The sequence below is a fragment of the Somniosus microcephalus genome, chromosome 3, assembly GCF_052327205.1.
Source record: "Somniosus microcephalus isolate GS21.2 chromosome 3, FLI_Smic_1.0, whole genome shotgun sequence".
NCBI classification, from domain to species: Eukaryota; Metazoa; Chordata; class Chondrichthyes; order Squaliformes; family Somniosidae; genus Somniosus; species Somniosus microcephalus.
Window position 1 is genome coordinate 212,604,069 of NC_140989.1, and position 18,647 is coordinate 212,622,715.

An 18,647-nucleotide genomic window follows, 5' to 3' on the forward strand; every position below is an offset into this window, starting at 1 on the left:
ATCTCTCACCTTGGCTCTTATCTTTCCCATGGGGTATACTTTATGCCCCGTGTATGTCTGCAATACGAACTTGGTATCCCTTAAGGGTATATGTGAGAATAGCTGGTGGTAATCCCTTCGATTTATGACTGATAGAGCTGATCCAGTGTCCAACTCCATTTTCACTTGGACTCCAGCTATTTTTAGCATGACCCAGATAGTTTGTAGGTCAGCTTCCTTACTCACATTGTGAATTCTCAGACTACCCAGCTCCTGGCCGTTTGGGTCTGAGTCCGAATTCTGTTCATCTGAACTCTTCTCAGCCACCTTGTGTACCTTGTTGTACTTTTCCTGTGATGGCTTCCTTTGGTTGTTGGTCCTTTGGTTGTTGGTCTTCTTCCCTGACCGGCATACCTTAGTTATGTGACCCAGTTTGCCACATTTCCTACATTCCTGGTTCTTAAACCAGCATTGGTTCTGGTCGTGTGTTGTCTTCCCACAACGATAGCATTTTGTTGTTGTCGAGGTAATTTGATCCACACTGAGTGCCGCTGTCTTTAGCTGCATTTCCGCAGTTCCCTTCGCTGTGGCTTCGTGCGATGCTGCAATAAGGACAGCCCTGTCAAGTGTAAGGTCGTTCTCTTCGAGTAGTCGCTTTTGCGTTCCTTCCTTTGCCAATCCGCACACGAACTTGTCTCGCAATGCCTCTGTCAGATTCCCTCCAAACTGGCAGTGTTTCGCTAGTCTACGCAGTTCGACCAAGTATTCTGCGTTGCTTTCATCGTTCCTTTGCGTTCTCGCATAGAATTTGAATCGTTCCGCCAACATCAACGGTGTGGGGTTCAAGTGATCCTTCAGAACAGCAACAATATCATCGATAGTCTGATCCGCCGGTTCAGCTGGTGATAGTAGATGCTTCAAGCGCCCGTAAGTCTTCGCGCCCATCGAGTTTAGCAAGGTTATAGCTCTGTCATCTTCTTCTATTTTATTGGCCTCACAATAGATCTCAATGCGTTCCACATACGTGGCCCAGTCTTCTACCTCGGAATTAAAATCGTTGATGTTACCACGCTTAGGCATCTTCCTCTCTTCCTGATAAACACCACGAATTATTTCTTAAAAAAAAATTTTTTTTTTCCGAGATGGCGGTTCCCGCGAAAATGGCGGTTTCCCGTGCTTATCTTCTCTCCCCGCCCACTTCAATGGTGGTTTCCCGCTTCTGTCTTCTTCCCCGCCTAATGGCGGCTTCCCGCGTTTCTTCCCTGGCGGGAGGGGTACACTTTCCCCACGGGCGACGGCCGCTGGCTTTCAGGTTCACAGCCTGCGCGTCGGCTTCAGTGCTTTCCCTTTTCTTGGCAGGGCAACCGGCGCTGGGTACACCCCGTTGACGGCAAACAGTTTCAGCCGCTGGGCTGGCTCTCGCTCAGTTCCCCTTGCTCGGGCTCTGTCTCTCTCCCGCTCGCTCGGCTCTACCGGCGCTGGGTACACCCCGTTGACGGAGAACAGTTTCAGCTGCTGGACTGGCTCTCGCTCAGTCTCCCTTGCTCGGGCTCTGTCTCTCTCCCGCTCGCTCGGCTCTACCGGCGCTGGGTACACCCCGTTGACGGAGAACAGTTTCAGCCGCTGGACTGGCTCTCGCTCAGTCTCCCTTGGTCGGCTCTGCCTCTCCCGCTCGCTCGGCTCCCAATCGCGCCTCCCAGCCCTCTCGCAGTCCGGTGCTTCCCTCCCCGGCTGCGGCTGAGTTTATCTCTTCCCGCGCCTCCGTTCCCGGTCGCAGTGCTTCGTGGCTTCGGTCGCTGCCCGGCCTTTTTCGCCGGTCGTGGTCTAGCTGTCTCACGACGCCGTTGCGTCCCCCAGCCTGTCTGTACCGTGGCTTCCTTGCTCCACGCTGCCCCAGTCTCAGCGCCTCTGGACCCGACTTCTGTCCGGCTCCTTTCCCCCTCGACCGTGGTCGAGTGCACCGCCCTTATCCTCCGGTTATTCTTTTTACTTTCCCTTACTCACAGTCACCGTGGCCGCCTTGCTTCTCGTGCTGATCGGCTCACTCCTCACCGTGGCAGAAGGGACAGTCAGTGCCTGTTGCTGATGGAAGTCTTTGTCTCTAAATTCTTCCTCCTTTCTAGTTCTGCAGCCTCGAGTTTTTTCCCAGCAGAACGACGAGGGCGGTTGCCTCTTCTCGACGCTCGTTAACTGCTTCGGACGTATTGTTGCCGCAGGGTACGATCGGACTCGTCGCCACTGTAAAGTCTGTGGGTTGTTTAGTTAATTAATGCACAGACTCCAAGAGTAACTTAAAACAGGACTTTATTATTCGAAGGTCAGGGCGAATCTGCCCAATAATTCCTGACACAACACTTATATACTGGTGTGGTCACCGTCGGTATTACAGTATACAGAAGCCAAACAAAGTAGTGCCACACCTAAAATAGTTCTCTTAAAGGTGAACGGTTACATACAATAGTTCTCTTAAAGGTAGACGGGTACATACACTACAGTTCTCCCTCTTCCAATCCAGACAGCCAGCAAGCAAATTGCTCCCCTTCTCCCTACATTCCAGCAGAGCCAGCAGGAATACTAAAGCCGAATCTTTAGAAGCCTTTATTTACAGAGACACACATTACATACCATGTACCCCCAATATGAGCTCTTCCTTTGTGAGCCTGCTCCCATATAGATGAACACAAGAGAGTTCCCAATTAATGCTCACCACCTGAATACAATTAACACCCAATTGATATACACCACCTGAATACAATAAACACTGGGGCCGGCAGAATAAGGTGTGTTAGTTCATTACTACCCTGTATCTACAGTCGATAGTGAGGGACCCTTTAGTCAGCAGAAGCAGCCTCCACAAGGCCGTCTTGCTCATTCACTCACATAACAGACCAGACCAAGAAGCTGTTGTGTTAATGCCTCTTTCTCAGTAACTCTCAGCAGTGGCACAGGAACAGTTACCCCTGGGCAATAGCTTTAACTGAACAACTTTACATTTGCTGCAAATCAGTCTCCTCATCTCCGTCAGACTCACTCTTACTCTCAAAGGGCGATATCAAGAAGCACTTCTTCATACAAAGGGGCGTAGAAATCTGGAACTTTCTCCCCCAAAAAGCTGTTGAGGCTAAGGGGTCAATTGAAAATTTCAAAACTGAGACTGAAGGATTTTTGTGAGGCAAGGGTATTAAGGGTTTCAGAACCAAAGCGGGTAAATGGAGTTAAGATACAGATCAGCCATGATCTAACTGAATGAGGCTGGAGGGGCTGAATGGACTCCTCCTGTTCCTATGTGATGGTTCACAGGTGCTCTAAGAACATTGCATATTGATTAAATATTGGTCAGCAGAAATTCTTCTCATCAGTTACAGAGACAAGGGAGAGTCATCTCCCTCTCTTCCTCCCACCGCCCCTATACAGAGCCTCTCGCCTACAATCAATGGCAGTGATTAGCTGGGCAGTTCAAACTGCACCATGTCTTTTTCATGACTTTGGTCTTTAAGCAGTTTGAGTTTGGACTTCACTCCATCCAATGGAGCTGCTAAATTGCTCAGTCTCACTTCCCAGTAGGGTGGGTGCCCTTGTGATGAGGGAAGTGCGCAGTCCGTCTCGCGGTGCCTCGACCTCACACAGCGATGCACGGTAGTACAAGAGTTACCGTGCTGCAACTAAAGGCAGCAAAGTTCTGCAGTCACAGCTAGTTTCAAGCCTCCTGACATGATGGCCCAGAGATTGCTGGAGCGGCGCATCGCATGGTGAGCGCCGTCAATTGGACTTTTTTCGTCACCCTTCAGATCGTATTATTTTTGTGCTGTAATTTACTGGAAGTACGAGTGGATAATGGCACGGGGAGGTCAACGGGGCATCTGAGACCTCGTGAACGACAGGACCAACAGTCTATCTCCTTAACCAATGAAATTTAAGGATTGAGAAGGAAACAAAGTGAACGACAGAGAATGAAATTGGGTGATTGAAGAGTCTAATTAGGTACAGGAAGAGAAATAAAGAGACCCTTTCTGGGCCTCCAAGGTTGAGTGGCATGTCAGGACCATAAATCACACCCTGAACAGAGTCCTTATGACATGAATTACCAGCCCTAAATGGAAGCAGCGAGATTAATTTGTATTTTTTTATTGTCAGCTGTGGCTCAGTGGATAGCACTCTCGCCTCTGAGTCAGAAGGTTGCAGATTCAAGTCCCACTCCAGAGACTTGAGCACAAAAATCCAAGCTGACAGTCCAGTGCAGTGCTGAGGGAGCACTGTCGGAGGTGCCATCTTTTGGATTAGACATTAAACCAAGGCCCCGTCTGTTCTCTCAGGTGACGTAAAAGATACCATGGCACTATTTCCGATATCCTGGCCAATCAACATCACTAAAACAGATTATTTGGTCATTATCACATTGCTGTTTGTGGGAGCTTGCTGTGTGCCAATTGGCTGCCTCATTTCCTACAACAGTGACTACACTTCAAAAAGTACTTCCTTGGCTGTAAAGTGCTTTGGGACGTCCGATGGTCATGAAAGGTGCTATATAAATGCAAGTCTTTCTTTTATTCATTCACGGGATGTGGCCATCGCTGGCAAGGCCAGCATTTATTGCCCATCCCCAATTGCCCCTGAGGTGGTGGTGAGCTGCCTTCTTGAAGCGTGTGGTGAAGGTACTCCTACAGTGCTGTTCGGGAGGGAGTTCCAGGATTTTGACCCAGTGACGATGAAGGTACAGTGATATATTTCTAAGTCAGGATGGTGTGTGACTTGGAGGGGAACTTGGAGGTGGTTATGTTCCCATGCGCCTGCTGCCCTTGTCCTTCTAGGTAGTAGAGGTTGTGGGCTTGGGAGGTGCTGTCGAAGAAGCTTTGGTGAGTTACTGCTGTGCTAACTGAACATCAGTGAGAAGGTTATTGGTGAGTAAGTGCTGCTTGATGGAAGGTGTCGTTGACACTGCTATCACTTTGCTATTGATTGACAGTAGGCTGATGGTAATTGGCCAGATTGGATTTGTCCTGCTTTCTGTCAACAGGATATACCTGGGCAATTTTCTACTTTGTCGGGTAGATGTCAGTGTTGTAGCTGTGTTGGAACAGCTTGGCTAGAGGCACGGCTAGGTCTGGAGCACAAGTCTTCAATACGACAGCCGGGTTGTTGTCGGGGCCCATAGCCTTTGCTGTATCCAATACGCTCAGCCGTTTCTTGATATCACGTGGAGTGAATCGAATTGGCTGAAGACTGGCTTTTGTGATGGTGGGGACCTCAGGAGGAGGCCGAGATGGATCATCCACTCCGCACTACTGGCTGAAGATGGTTGCAAGCGCTTCAGCCTTGTCTTTAGCACTCATGTGCTGGACTCCACCATTGTTGAGGATGGGGATATTCATGGAGTTTCCTCCCCGTTAGTTGTTTAATTGTCCACCACCAATTAACGGCGCAGATCCAGCAATTTCATGACACACAATGGGGCGGCTCATGGCAAGATGCTAATTTTTTCGGTTTTGTCGAGGCTAATGGCACAAATTTTCTAGCAATTCGTGGCGGATTGGAACTCACAGCGCATCTCTTTGTCATGAATTGCTGGGTTTTTCACGCACTATAATGGCGGGTGCCATGAACTCGCCATTATTTTTCCAGCAATTTCTGAGCCATCATAACTGGTGCTGGCAGGTCGAGTCCCCACTGCACCAAGTTCCTGACCTCAGCACTGTGCTGCAGGGAGGCGCACGCTTCTGGTTTCCATTACACTGCGTCGTCTGGTGATGTGAAGTCGAACAGATTCCCTGTGCTACAACGGATCGCAAAGAATTGTCTGAAACAGTCATCACACATATGGAAACAGGGCAGGTAAATGTGGTCAGGATTATTTGCTCGTGTGGAGTGGAAAACGTCAACACGGACTGAATGGGCCAAACGGCCTATTTCCATGTTGGAACCTCCACGTATTTCAATTAGAATAAGCTCTTGAAATTCCTCTCCAACGCCTGAAGAGTCACATGGGGAGTCATGTTTTCTTCGAGATCAGGTTGATGTCAAATCATTCAAGTTTCACTCTTGTGTCATCTGAACCCCTCAATTTCTGTCTCCTCCTGATCATTAGAACACTTACAGACTTAGCAGTTAAGTGGCAAATTAATTTTAACCGAGATAATGTGAGGTGATGCACTTTGGTAGGAAAAATAGAAGTATCACTAACACTGTAGAAAATAAGAAACTGAATGGGGTAGAAGAGCTGAGGGATCTCGGGATACAGGTGAAGAAATAATTAAAAGCAGCATCACAGGTCAGCAAAGCAATTAAAATACTAACAAAGCACTGGGATTTATTCCTAGGGGTATAAAATTCTAAAGTAGTGAAGCTATGTTAAACTTGTATAGGACCCTGGTCAGGCTGCACTAGAATACTGTGGACAGTTCTGATCTCCGTACTATAAAAAGGACATAGAAACACTAGAGAAATTGCAAAAAAGGATGGTACCAGAACTAAGAGATTATAGCTGTAGGGAAAGATTGAACACGTTGGGGCTTTTTTCTTTAGAAAAGAGACTTAGAGGTGACCTGATAGAGGTCTTCAAAATTATAAACGGGTTGGACAGGATGGATGGGAAAAGAATGTTTCCACTTGTGGGAGAATCCAAAACTAGGGGCCATTAATACAAAATAGTTACTAATATATCCAATAGGGAAATAAGGAGGAATTTCTTCACTCAGAGAATGGTTAGAATGTGGAACTCATTGCTTCAACCACAGGAAGTTGTTATGTTCATAAATAACTAGACATTATCATTATGAACAGCTAGCTTAGAGCTAGTCATTTTATTCAGCCATGTGGACTTGTACAGCATCCATCTTGACTACTGCCTTGTGGGTAGCCTAGTGCATCGTGGGTAGCCCACTCTTATATACATACAGCTCCACCTAGTGTACCATTCTAGAATGGCATGTTACTGATCATTACAGAAGTGGTTGAAGCAAATAACACAGGTGCTTTCAAAAGGAAACAAGACGAGTACATGAGAGAAAAAGGAATAGAAAGATATGCTGAAAGACTGAGATGAAGTAGATGGAATGGGAGGAGACTCATGTGGAGCATAAACACCAGCACAGACTAGTTGGGTCGAATGGCCGGTTTCTGTGCCATATATTTCTATGTGATTTTATGTAGTTCTCTAGTAACAGCTTGGCTCAGTGGGTAGCACGCTTGCCTCTGAGTCAGAAGGTTGTGGGTTCACTTCAGTGTAGTGCTGAAGGAGTGCTGCACTTTTGCTAGTTACTTTATTGAGCCATGTGGACTAGGTACAGCATCTTGTAGAGATGTAGCATTGTGCTCCTGTGTGCAGGCTGCCATCTTGACTGTTGCCTTCTGGGTAGCCTAGCCTCATGGGTAATGTAGTCTTAATATATATATAGCTGGGTAGTGTAGTTTTATACATACAGCTCTATACAGCTCCACTGCTCCACCTAGTGTCCACCACAGAATGACATGTTATTGATCACTACAATGTTTGCCTGCAAAATAGTGACTACATTTCAAAAGTACTTAATTAGCTGTGAAGCACTTTAGGGTGTCCGGAGGAGATGAAAGGCGCTTTATAAATGCAAGTTCTTTCTTTCTATTATACCATCGAAGCATGCATGTGGTTCTGGCTGATATCTCAACAATCCTCTGCGTAACTACCAAAGAGCTAATCCTTTGGTGGCAGGAGGAGCCTTTCATCTTTTGGAAAATGTTTGCTCCACTCGGTGCACTTCACAGCATGGTAGATAGAGATGATGAGATCTGGAAATAATCCGAGGAAGTATTTCTCTGGGCTCTTAACTATAGTCCGGATTCTGAAAAAAAAGCAAATGAGAATAAATAAGTTTGAGCCAATGAAGGTTTTTCTTACTGAGCCCTAAGTGCGGAGTTTTGGTATTCAGCACTCACCAGGGCTCAAAATGTCAATGTGAAATGCATCTAATTGGTCAGCTAGCTACCAGTTGCCGTAGCATTTCTGCAAGCTTTGAATAAAAATACTGTTTACTCCCCTCCTCTGCAGAAGGCAGCAGCTCACACTCCGGTACAATTCCACCAGCAGAAACCACCAGAGAAGCAGCTGAAACTGCTGTTTCCATCAAGGCTATGGCAGTGGATCAGGGGAACCCCTGCAGACTCTCTACCCTGTAGGGATTAAGTTGAGGTTTAAAAGCCTGTTGATTATAAGAGGAAGAGAAAATTTTCACGAGGGATTGAGGTCTGTAAGTCAGAGGACCTGAGAAAGAATGAGATAGAGTAGAAGATACTGCAACGCGTTTTGATTTAAGCACGTGAAAAATGCAGGGAGGAAAATCTTGTAGGATCGGGTATTTGGGCCTAGAAATTCAGTCTAGCCACTTTTGGGGCGGTAAAGTCGAGTGGGCGGTGAAGTTAGCGCCCGCCGGAAAGTGGAGGCCACTTCGCCGAAATTCAGTAGCTTTGGCCAAGGAGTTTGGGCGAGCGCTGAAACTGGCGTTGCACTCCTATCTTTAGGCGCTAAGCCGGCGGTGCGGACTGATAACGCCGAGGCCGGGCGCAGCGCAGGTGCGGTCATGTTTTGATTGACAGCAGACACCCTGACGCCGGCCAGCTCTTAAAGGGGGAAGGGTCGACTTTGTCTGCTGCCACGCCCTGGATAGTGGAGCCCTGCAGCTAGGCCTGAACACTGCTGGTGGACCCAAATAGCGCCTGAAGCCATGCAGAAGGCCCGTGAACGAGCGCAGCGCTTCTCAGAGCATGCTTTGAGGGTGCTGCTTAGGGGTTTGGAAAAGAACAGAGAGATCTTGTGCCCGGACAGTGGCAAGAAGGCTCCCAGGAGGCAGTACAGGAGAGCCTGGAGGGAAATCGCCCTGAGGGTGTCAGCCAACAGCGATGTCCCCAGGACTGGTGACCAATGCCGCAAGAAGTACAACAACCTCACTCGGTTGGTCAGGGTGAGTACCCTTTCCAGTGTCCTCCTCATCCTTGCATGTGCACCTCACATTATGGGCAAAGGGACCTCAAAGGCCTAATGGCCAGCCCTCCTCCCGCAGCTATGGCACTGGCATGATCATCAATAGCACTTTCTGCACTTCACACACTGGCCAAGCTATTCGACCATGGGAGGCAGTGCACACAACAACAGGGCACCACACTGGCCAAGCTATTCGACCATGGGAGGCAGTGCACACAACAACAGGGCACCACACTGTACTTAGAGGCCATCCTTTCTCTTGCAGGCCAAGCTGGCGCAGAATCTGAGGAGACGGACTGTCACCGGGGGAGGCCGTGCCCAGTTCCAGGAGCTCAGTGACCTGGAGGAGCGCGTGGCTCGACTCATGCGTGCCCGGGTGGTTGGCCCCGTTGCTATTGGAGATGCCGACCCTGTGCTGGGCCCCAATGGTAAGGACATGACCGTTTGCACCTCTCTCGTTCCCCTTGCGCTTCAGATCTACATCCTTTGCCACTGTCCGACCAATGCGCATAATGCCACCAATCATGCCTCCCTCGCTGACGCCCTGTCCTCACTCTAAAGCTACTCTTGTGCCTTCCTGCTTTCAGCTGGTGAGGAGGAGGTCCCTGAAGCTGAGAGTGCCAGTCCCTCGGAAGAGGAGGACGACGAGGACCAAGAGGAAGGTGGCACATCGGGGGAACCCTCATCCGCGCCAGGGGATGGCAATGGAGGGGACACGTCTTGCCTGGAGGAGAGCCAGGGGGAAGTGTTGCAGGGGGGTGTAGCTCCTGGGCCCAGTGGCGTCCAGGCACACGGGAAGGGTCGGGCAGCATGGCTGCCTTCTCCCCAGAGGGGGGAAGTGTTGCAGGGGGGTGTAGTTGCTGGGCCCAGTGGCGTCCAGGCACGCGGGAAGGGTCGGGCAGCACGGCGGCCTTCTCCCCAGAGGGGGGAAGTGTTGCAGGGGAGGGCAGTTGCTGGGCCCAGTGGCGTCCAGGCACGCGGGAAGGGTCGGGCAGCTCAGCGGCCTTCTCCCCAGAGGGAGAGTCCGGCCTCCAGTCCGGAGACGGTCCTCGCCCAGGAGGTGCGCCTCCTTGATGAAATGTCCGCGGCCTCGGAGCGGCGCCACAACGAGTTCATGGGGGCTGTGGGACAGTTGCCTCAGGCCATTGAGTCCCTGGCTCATAGTGTGGCCGATTTCGGGGACTCACAGGCCAGGGGTGTCGACCATCTCGCGGCAGCACAGGACGCGAGTCGAGAGTTCATGAGTGGTGCCGTGCAGACACTGGCTGATCTGATGCGGGCACAGACCAGGGCAGTTCGGGCACTCACTTCTGCCACACTCGCTGTGTCACGGAAGCATCGCCAGGGCACCCGCCGCCCTGCTGCAGCACAGCGGTCTGGCCTTCACCAGATTGCTGCGCTTGCTGCAGTGCCAGCCCGGCCGAGTGCCAGTGTCTCTGGCGACCAGCGAGCGCCTGGCATCAGCCAGCTTGCCCCCATTGATGCAGCCGCCACTGCCACTCCCCCAGCCAAGCTGCGACGAGCTGCTGGAGAGACTGATGCTGCCCAGCCACAGCTGCAGCAGTCAGCCCCTCCAGGGCCGGACCTCGTCTAGGCCGACCCCCAAGGGCATCTGCCGTCACGCATTGTGCCCCTCAGGAGCCTTCCCCCAGCCTTGCAACACCCACAGGGCCCAGGTTGAGGCGGAGCAACAGGTCGGGCAGGGGCCGGAGAAGCCTGCACAAGGACTCGCCCTGTCGGCACACCAAGTAGAGTGTGTTGCCAACTGTTTTTTTATATGGGGGTGTTTGTGTTCTGTATGGGGGGGTTTGTCTTGGTTAGGCCGAGGATGAAGGCCAATTGGATGGACAAGTTTTGTTATTCCTCCCCAGGTTGTGGGAGTGAGATATGTTTTTGACTGTTTTTTGGGGGTGTTGTCTGTTTTTCTGTTTCATGTGGGAAGGGCCCTGTTTGTTAAATAAAGCTTTTTATTTATTCAGCTTGTCCAGGTGTCATGTTTCAAGTGGTTGTTGCGTTAACCGGCTGAGGGCTTGCGGAGCGGCTGCATTCAGGTGCGTTCATTGCCACAAGCCATTCCCTGACAGGGGGCCTAGAAGTGTCGTTCAATAAGTCGCCGGCGGACGGCCCTTGGACCTTGTGGCTCCCTCCTGGGCTGGTACTCCTCCTCCTCCTGGTCCTCCTGCTCGTCCTCCTGAGGTGGTGGTCCAACGTGAGGTGGCAGTGCCTGAGTCCTGCGGATAGCCAGGTTGTGCAGCATGCAGCAAACGACGACGAACTGGGAGACTCTATCCGGCGAATACTGTAGAGATCCGCCGGATCGATCCAGGCAGCGGAACCGTTGCTTGAGGACGCCAATCGTTTGCTCTATGATGTTCCTTGTGGCTTGATGGCTTTCGTTGTATGCCTCCTCCGCAGGGGTCCTGGGCGCGCGGAGCGGGGTCATGAGCCATGTACACAAAGGGTAGCCCTTGTCCCCAATAAGCCATCCCCTTGGTGGAGGCTGTGCCTCGAACATGTCAGCCACAGTAGTCTGGCGCAGGATAAATGCATCGTGGCTGCTTCCTGGAAAGCGGGCATTGACAGCTAGGATGCGCTGCCTGTGGTCACACACCAGCTGTACATTGAGGGAATGGTAGCCCTTCCGGTTGCGGTAATCCTCGGCATTGTCGATAGGTGCCCGCATAGCCACATGCGTGCAGTCAATGGCGCCCTGCACCATGGGGAAGTCGGCGATCCTGGCAAATCCGACTGCACGCTGCTCCTGCCTCTCTAGGGTCATGGGGAAGGAGATGAATTGGTGTCTCCTTGCGAAAAGGGCATCGGTGACCTGCCGGATGCAGCGATGCACGGCGAACTGGGAAATGTTCGCTATGTCCCCAGCAGCGGCTTGGAATGAGCCGCTTGCATAAAAGTTCAGAGCCACCGTGACCTTCACTTCCACCGACAGAGACGTCCTGCACATCAGCTGTGGACGCAGATCTCTGTGAAGCAGCTGGCAGATCTCTGCAACCACCTCCCTTCTGAAGCGCAGCCTCTTAACACAATGCGCGGCAGTCATGGTGAGATAGGACACCTGCTGCCGGTATTCCCTGAGTGGGTAAGGCCTACGTTGCCGACGCCTGATGGCCCCTCTGCGTCTAGGCATGGCTGGCCCTCTCACACAGCGTCTGCGAGCCCTTCGCACATAATGCTGGAACTGAGGGTTGGAACCCCATGCAGCCCCCATAATAAACTTGCAAACAGTGAAATCACAATGAGTGAAATTTCCAAGCTCTGGCCAGAAGCCAAAAATACCTCTCCTATGTTGTCCCAAATCAGGAAGGTCTGTTCCTTGGTCTCTGTCCAGAAATCCAAAGCACTAAAGTCATTGCAGCAAAATGGCTGGCCTTTATAGTTCAGTCTAAGTGCCCTTTAATTAGCGCTCCCCAAGGCCCGCAGGGCCTCTGCTGCGTTCCACTTCACAGTTCTTAACAGCGCCACGCCCACATTGGGCGGGCGCCACTGAATTTCCGGTTTGGGGCGCACAAACAGCGTTGCACGACGAAATGACGTCATAAGCTGCGCGCGCAGCTGAGCGGGCGCAAATACTTTGCGCCAGCGCTAAATGTCAACTGAAGTTGGGCGTAGGCGCAGATCGGCCTGCGCCCGGGCGCTAAGTGCCTAGCGCTGGAAATCTACCCCTCTTATGGCGCTAACGGCTGGCGGACGCAACTGAATTTCTAGGCCTTGAAGTTTAAGAACAACAAGAATGTTCAGAGGAACAATGAGCATAGTCGTAGAGAGGCAAGGCTGTGATGGAGATAGATTGGAGGTCTGAGGTGACAGAAGGATCATCTATCTCATATCAAGTTTGTACTTGAGTGAGGAGAACCTTGTGACGAATATATTCAAGCCCTGGATGGACCTGGGCTTTATGGAGAGTTTGGAGTTCTTTTTAAAATTCATTCACGGGATGTGGGCATCGCTGACAAGGCCAGCATTTATTGCCCATCCCTAATTGCCCCTTAACTGAATGGCTTGCGAGGCACATTGCTGTAGGTCTGGAGTCACATATAGGCCAGACCGGGTAAGATGGTAGATTTCCTAAAGGACATTAGTGAACCAGATGGGCTTTTACAACAATCCATCACCATTACTGATACTAGCTTATTATTTAATTAACTGAATTAACTGAATTCAAATTCCCCAGCTGCCATGGTGGGATTTGAACACACGTCTGCCAGATCATTAGTCCAGGCCTCTGGATTACTAGTTCAGTAACATAACCACTATGCTACCGTACCCCCAATGTTGTTTGGCATTTGGCACAAAAGAAGAATCTGAGCTTCTAGTAGGCAGCTTCAGTGAAGGTGGAGATATGGGAGTTCCATCTGAGATCAGAGCGGGTAGTGAGTCCAAGAATGTCAATAGATGAGATAAAATTGGAGCCATTTAAAGGTAAGAGGCAGTAGCTGCAGGTTGAAGTTGTAAGAGACATGAAACTATCTTGTGAAAAACAGACAGAAGTAAAATTTTCACTGCCCCTTGAAGGTCATGGAGGAGATCAAGATTCAAGTTTAACTAAAACAGTGTTGGCAAGCTAAACCTCATCTTGTCATCACCACATGCCCACATCTACACACACTCCATCAGAGGTGACTGGATAAAGATCAGGAGCAGCAACACCGAGCTAGACCCCCATGCTCCTCGCTCAAAGTACTGAGGTCTAATGTAGCATGGTGCCAGCTCAGTTCAACTAATTCAGCGCAGATCATGAATCAAATCTCGGATATTCCTGGTCTACTTGGCTCAGTACCACTCATCCTGTGCATTTACTCATTGAGCCATCACAGCAGACCTTCCTATGTACTGTACTTCTCATGGTTATGCCTTGGACTGTTACCCACTTTTATTTCCAGTGGCTGTGTGATTTGTCATGACTATCTGTATTTCCATCATGTGTTAATCTGCACTTGCATAAGATGCCACGATGTACAATTTCTACACTATTGTTCTGTTGATGGCCTCAGAGGTTATGGTGCACCACTAAGCCATTAAAGACCAGAAAGTCCTAGGTTTAATCTTCGATTTATTGCTGATCTTATCCAGCGCAGCAGTTAGAGTCTTACAATTACCCTCAGAGATCCTGGGTTGGGGAGGAGCAGCAATCAGCCAGAGCTCTTGCTCTTCATTGTTATTCAGTGACTCCTACCTAAGAACATGAGAAATAGGAGCAGGAGTAGGCCACACAGCCCCTCGAGTCTGCTCTGCCATTCAATAAGACCATGGCTGATCTTCTACACAAACTCCACCTTCCCGCTCTATTCCCATATCCCTTGATTCCCTTAGTGCCCAAAAATCTTTCGATCTCAGTCTTGAATATATTAATCGACTGAGCATCCACATCCCCCTGGGGTAGAGAATTCCAAAGAGTCACAATCCTCTGAGTGAAGAACTTCCTCCTCATTTCAGGCCTAAATGGCCGACCCCTTATCCTGAGACTGTGACCCCTGGTTCTAGACTCCCCAGACAGGAGAAACAGCCTCTCAGCATCTACCTTGTCAAGCTCTCTAAGAATTTTATACGTTTCAATGAGATTACCTCTCATTCTTCTATTTTCCAGAGAGTATAGGCCCAATCTACTCAATCTCTCCTCATAGGACAACCCTCTGATCCCAGGGATCAATCTAGTGAACCATCTGCTGGAAAGTGGGCACCAGTGAGTAAAGTATGGGCTCTGCTTTCCTCCATTGTTGACTAGCCATGTGGAACTGTACCCAGCAAAGGTCAACTGTACCGCATCATCTGTACCTCATTAAGAGCTTTTAGGAGGGGAGAAAAGGAGAAAATTGGCACTTCTTTTTACTTAAAATGAAAACCAAAAATTACAAAATAAAAAGGAAAATATTGGCACCAAATTCACATACTCTTCAGGCTTTTCATTAAAATGCTGGGTCAGGTTTCTTATGAGTTTCAGGAGGTCACTGGTGGTGTTACTGTAAACATCAGTCTTGTTCTTATTCGGTTTCTTGCATGGCCCCATGTTCATGTTTTTAAGGACCTCAGCGTGGATCTAAAGTAAAAGGAATAGAGTTTTTTAAAAAGAAAATGTAATTCATTTTGTTTTCCTTCTCCGATCACATTCCTGCTGCAGCCACCTGTTGAGCATGCTCTTCTTCCTCCAGCCCAGGGTGTTGGGTCTTGCTTGTGGATTTCACTATGGCCTCCATCAGACAGAAGGCACAGTTCCAAATGGCGCGACTGGACCTTCCAACAGTTTCCACCACCCCCCACCCCTTCCTTGAGATATATTGCTCCACTGTCACTGAGATCAGCTAATTTCTGGTCCTTACACTGCCTTTACCAACTGAGCTACTGGGGGAGCTGCTTGATGGATACCAAAATCAAAGATGATACAGGTTGAGCATCCTGAATCCAGCAACCTCAGGACCGAGGCCGAGCCGGTTTTCGTGTTTTTCCGGACTTCGGAACGTGTTTTTGATGTCCGAAGTCCGGAAATATCGCAACCTGGGCTCGGGCGTTTCCGGACTTCGGACATCAGAAACACGTTCCGAGTCCGGAAATGCCTGGGCCGCTCCGTGCAGCGCTGACGCGTTTCTCCGCCCCTCCCCTTCTGTTAAAGGGGAGGGACGCTGCGAGCTCTGCAGAGCATCCGATGGCCCACACTAGGCCACCAGGACGGCGTGGTGCCGTGGCTGCAGCCTGGTGGAAACACTTAGTGGAGCTGTGCAGATTAAAGAGGATAAAACACAACACTAAAGTTTTATTGCATCACTCGCATTTTTCATAGGATTTTTTAAAAAAGACAACAAAAGTTAATGGCTTTTTGAAGTATAGGTTGAGCATCCAAAATCCAGAGTTCTAGATTCCAGAGCATTTTACGGATTCCGGACGACCCTGCTACCAATCGTCCCGAAGTCCGGATTCCGGAACATTCCGGAGTCCGGATTTTGGACGCTCAACCTGTATATTCAAAGTATTTTAATTAACTGTCAATAGCAGGTGAAAAGTTAATTATTATTCTCAGTAAAAATAATAGGAGTCACTGTTAAAGTATGTTAGAAAATATGGAATGAGAAACACCCATTTAACCTATCACTCCTACTTCTTCCCCAGCCCATGTACAATCTACCCCATCGTGGACTCAACCTCACATGATTTAATCTGCTGAGAGAAGGTTTTGTAACAAATACTCCCAATTCTCAATTAGCTATTCTCCATACCTCCAAAGTACCTATTTACCCTCAGACCTTAATCATTCAATGTTAGATCCAGATTTCTAAAACTGTGAGTCCTTTCAGAGCCCCAAGTCCAGTTTTCAAGTTTTGCCACTGATGTCACTAGTGGATTTAATAAATAATGTAACTCATCATATTTACACAGCATTTCATAGAAACTACAATGTGGAAACAGGCCCTTTGCCCAACCAATCCGTGTTGGTGTTTATCCTCACAAGCCATGTTAAACATCTCCGTTAGACTGCTGCAAGTAACCCAGGATTAAAAAAATGGTGTGGTTTTTCTCATTTACTTTGAACATTTTTGTTTAAAGAAAGACTTTGCATTTTATTTACTAGTTATAAGAATATTGGAGCTGAGAAAAAGGCTGTTTGATCGGCTGGAGACGGGAGGTCATGTGATGAAACTTGCAGGGATACACCCAGCCAGAATGAGCAATCTACACCTACCTGTACTTCTGTGATGCTAACATACTGCTCCATCTGAACAAATTGCACCTCTCCCTCCATGATTTTCCACCTCCAATTTGCTTATCTCTTCTTAAGGCGCTAACCGTGCAGAGGTAAAGCATCAGGTGGGGTGGGAAGCCATGGATTCAGAATCCCCATGCGCTCTCTGGCATCTCCCAACTTGGCACAGCTGACATCAAAAATGAAGGGGAAATGGGGAATTTGAAACCACACCCTCTCATTCAACACAGGTCTATGCATTAGTGCTCCAATGCCTGGCACCAATGCGCCCACTAGCAGTGAATTATCTGCCATATGTTTTGTTGGGGGCTTTAGCAGCTGATTGCATCTACACCATATGGAATTTAACTCATGTTAGACACAAACAGTACTAATCAGAACCCAGCATCTCAAAGCTCTGAAAAGCAGCGTTGTCACAGATTAGATGTTGTACCTTTTCTTTCCAGTTGTGAAATGATCTTTTCTCGTCCTCGCCAGTCTGATTCAGAATCCGCACCAGCAGACTGTCCTGTTTCTGTCTTCTTACATCCTCTTCATTGGCAAAGTTTTGGACAACCTGGCTCTTTCTGGAGAGAAAACCAAAAGTTGATGAATGCAGAGTGACCTCAGTTATACACAACTCCAGTAAGATACCATCTTGTGTCACATGGACACAATGAGGAATTAGTTAGAAATCTGGCTAACTTCAGTACCCCAATAACCTAGTGAGTAAAGGTACATGTAATGATCAATAACATGTCATTCTATAGTGGACACTAGGTGGAGCCGTAGAGCTGTGTAGAGCTGTATATAGCTGTATGTATATAAGACTACACTACCCAGCTATATGTATATTAAGACTACATTACCCATGAGGCACTAGGCTACCCACAAGGCAGCAGTCAAGATGGATGCCTCTACAGATACTGTACCTAGTCCACATGTGCTCGTTAAAGTGTCTAGCAAAAGCTAGCTGTGTTCATAATAAGAATGTCTATTTATTAATGAACATAACATGGTACCAGGATTGGTGAAGATCTGCTGAAAATTGTGAAAAGCGACATGGAGAATTTGAAGCCACCAGAGCGTTTGAAACTCACAGGAAATATCGACTACAATTGGCAGACTTTTAAACAACAATTCGAACTCTACATTGCAGCCATCGGATTCGGTAAGAAGCCAGACGCAAGGAAGATAGCGTTGCTGCTTACGGTTGCAGGCCCACAGGCGATAGAGGTATTTAATACATTTGTATTTAATCCAGAGGAGAACAAAGAAAAATTAGAAGATGTGCTAAAAAAATTTGATGCACATTGCTCTCCCAAAAAGCACGGTGGCATAGTGGTTAGCACTGTTGTCTCATAGCGCCAGGGACCCGGGTTCGAATCCGGCCTCAGGTGACTGTCTGTGTGGAGTTTGCACATTCTCCCCGTGTTTGCGTGGGTTTCCTCCGGGTACTCTGGTTTCCTCCCACAGTCCAAAGATGTGCGGGTTAGGTTGATTGGCTATGACAAATTGGCCCTTAGTGTTAGGGGGATTAAATACGTGGGGTTACGGGGATAGGGTGGGATATGTAGGGGTTACAGGAATCAGGTGGGATATGTGTCGGTGCAGGCTCGATGGGCCGAAATGGCCTCTATCTGCACTGTGGTGTTTCTGTGATTTCTGAAAAAGAATGAGACCTATGAAAGATACATCTTCCGTTCTTGGACACAGCAGCAAAATGAGACTTTTGATAGCTTTATAACTGATCTGAAACTGAAAGCACAGACATGTAATTTCTCTGAGCTCAAAGCATCCATGATTCGTGACCAGATTGTGTTTGGTATTCATGATAAAAAAGTCAGGGAACGTCTGTTGAGAGAAACCGAACTAAATTTGGAAAATGCTGTGAAAATATGCCAAGCCAGCGAGCTAGCTCGAAAGCACGTGAAGACTTTCAGTGAAATCAATAATGATGCGATTGTAACGAGTGATAATGCTGCTGTCGGTGCTGTGTCCTACAAGGGGAAGAAACGTGGGCAGAACAGA

General features: G+C 48.8%; 1 protein-coding gene across 1 annotated transcript in view; it reads right to left on the minus strand.

Annotated features, from left to right (window-relative positions):
* Positions 1-2,266: 2,266 nt before the first annotated feature.
* The window catches only part of LOC147121703 (2-5A-dependent ribonuclease-like), a 97,028-nt gene continuing 80,647 nt past the window's right edge, over positions 2,267-18,647 (minus strand). Inside the window, exons 5-7 of the mRNA XM_085982143.1 lie at positions 17,071-17,203; positions 14,836-14,981; positions 2,267-7,793 (exon numbers count right to left, since the gene is read on the minus strand). Of these exons, the coding sequence (XP_085838269.1) occupies positions 7,646-7,793; positions 14,836-14,981; positions 17,071-17,203 (427 nt within the window). The 3' untranslated portion in view covers positions 2,267-7,645. The remainder of the gene's footprint in view (positions 7,794-14,835; positions 14,982-17,070; positions 17,204-18,647) is intronic.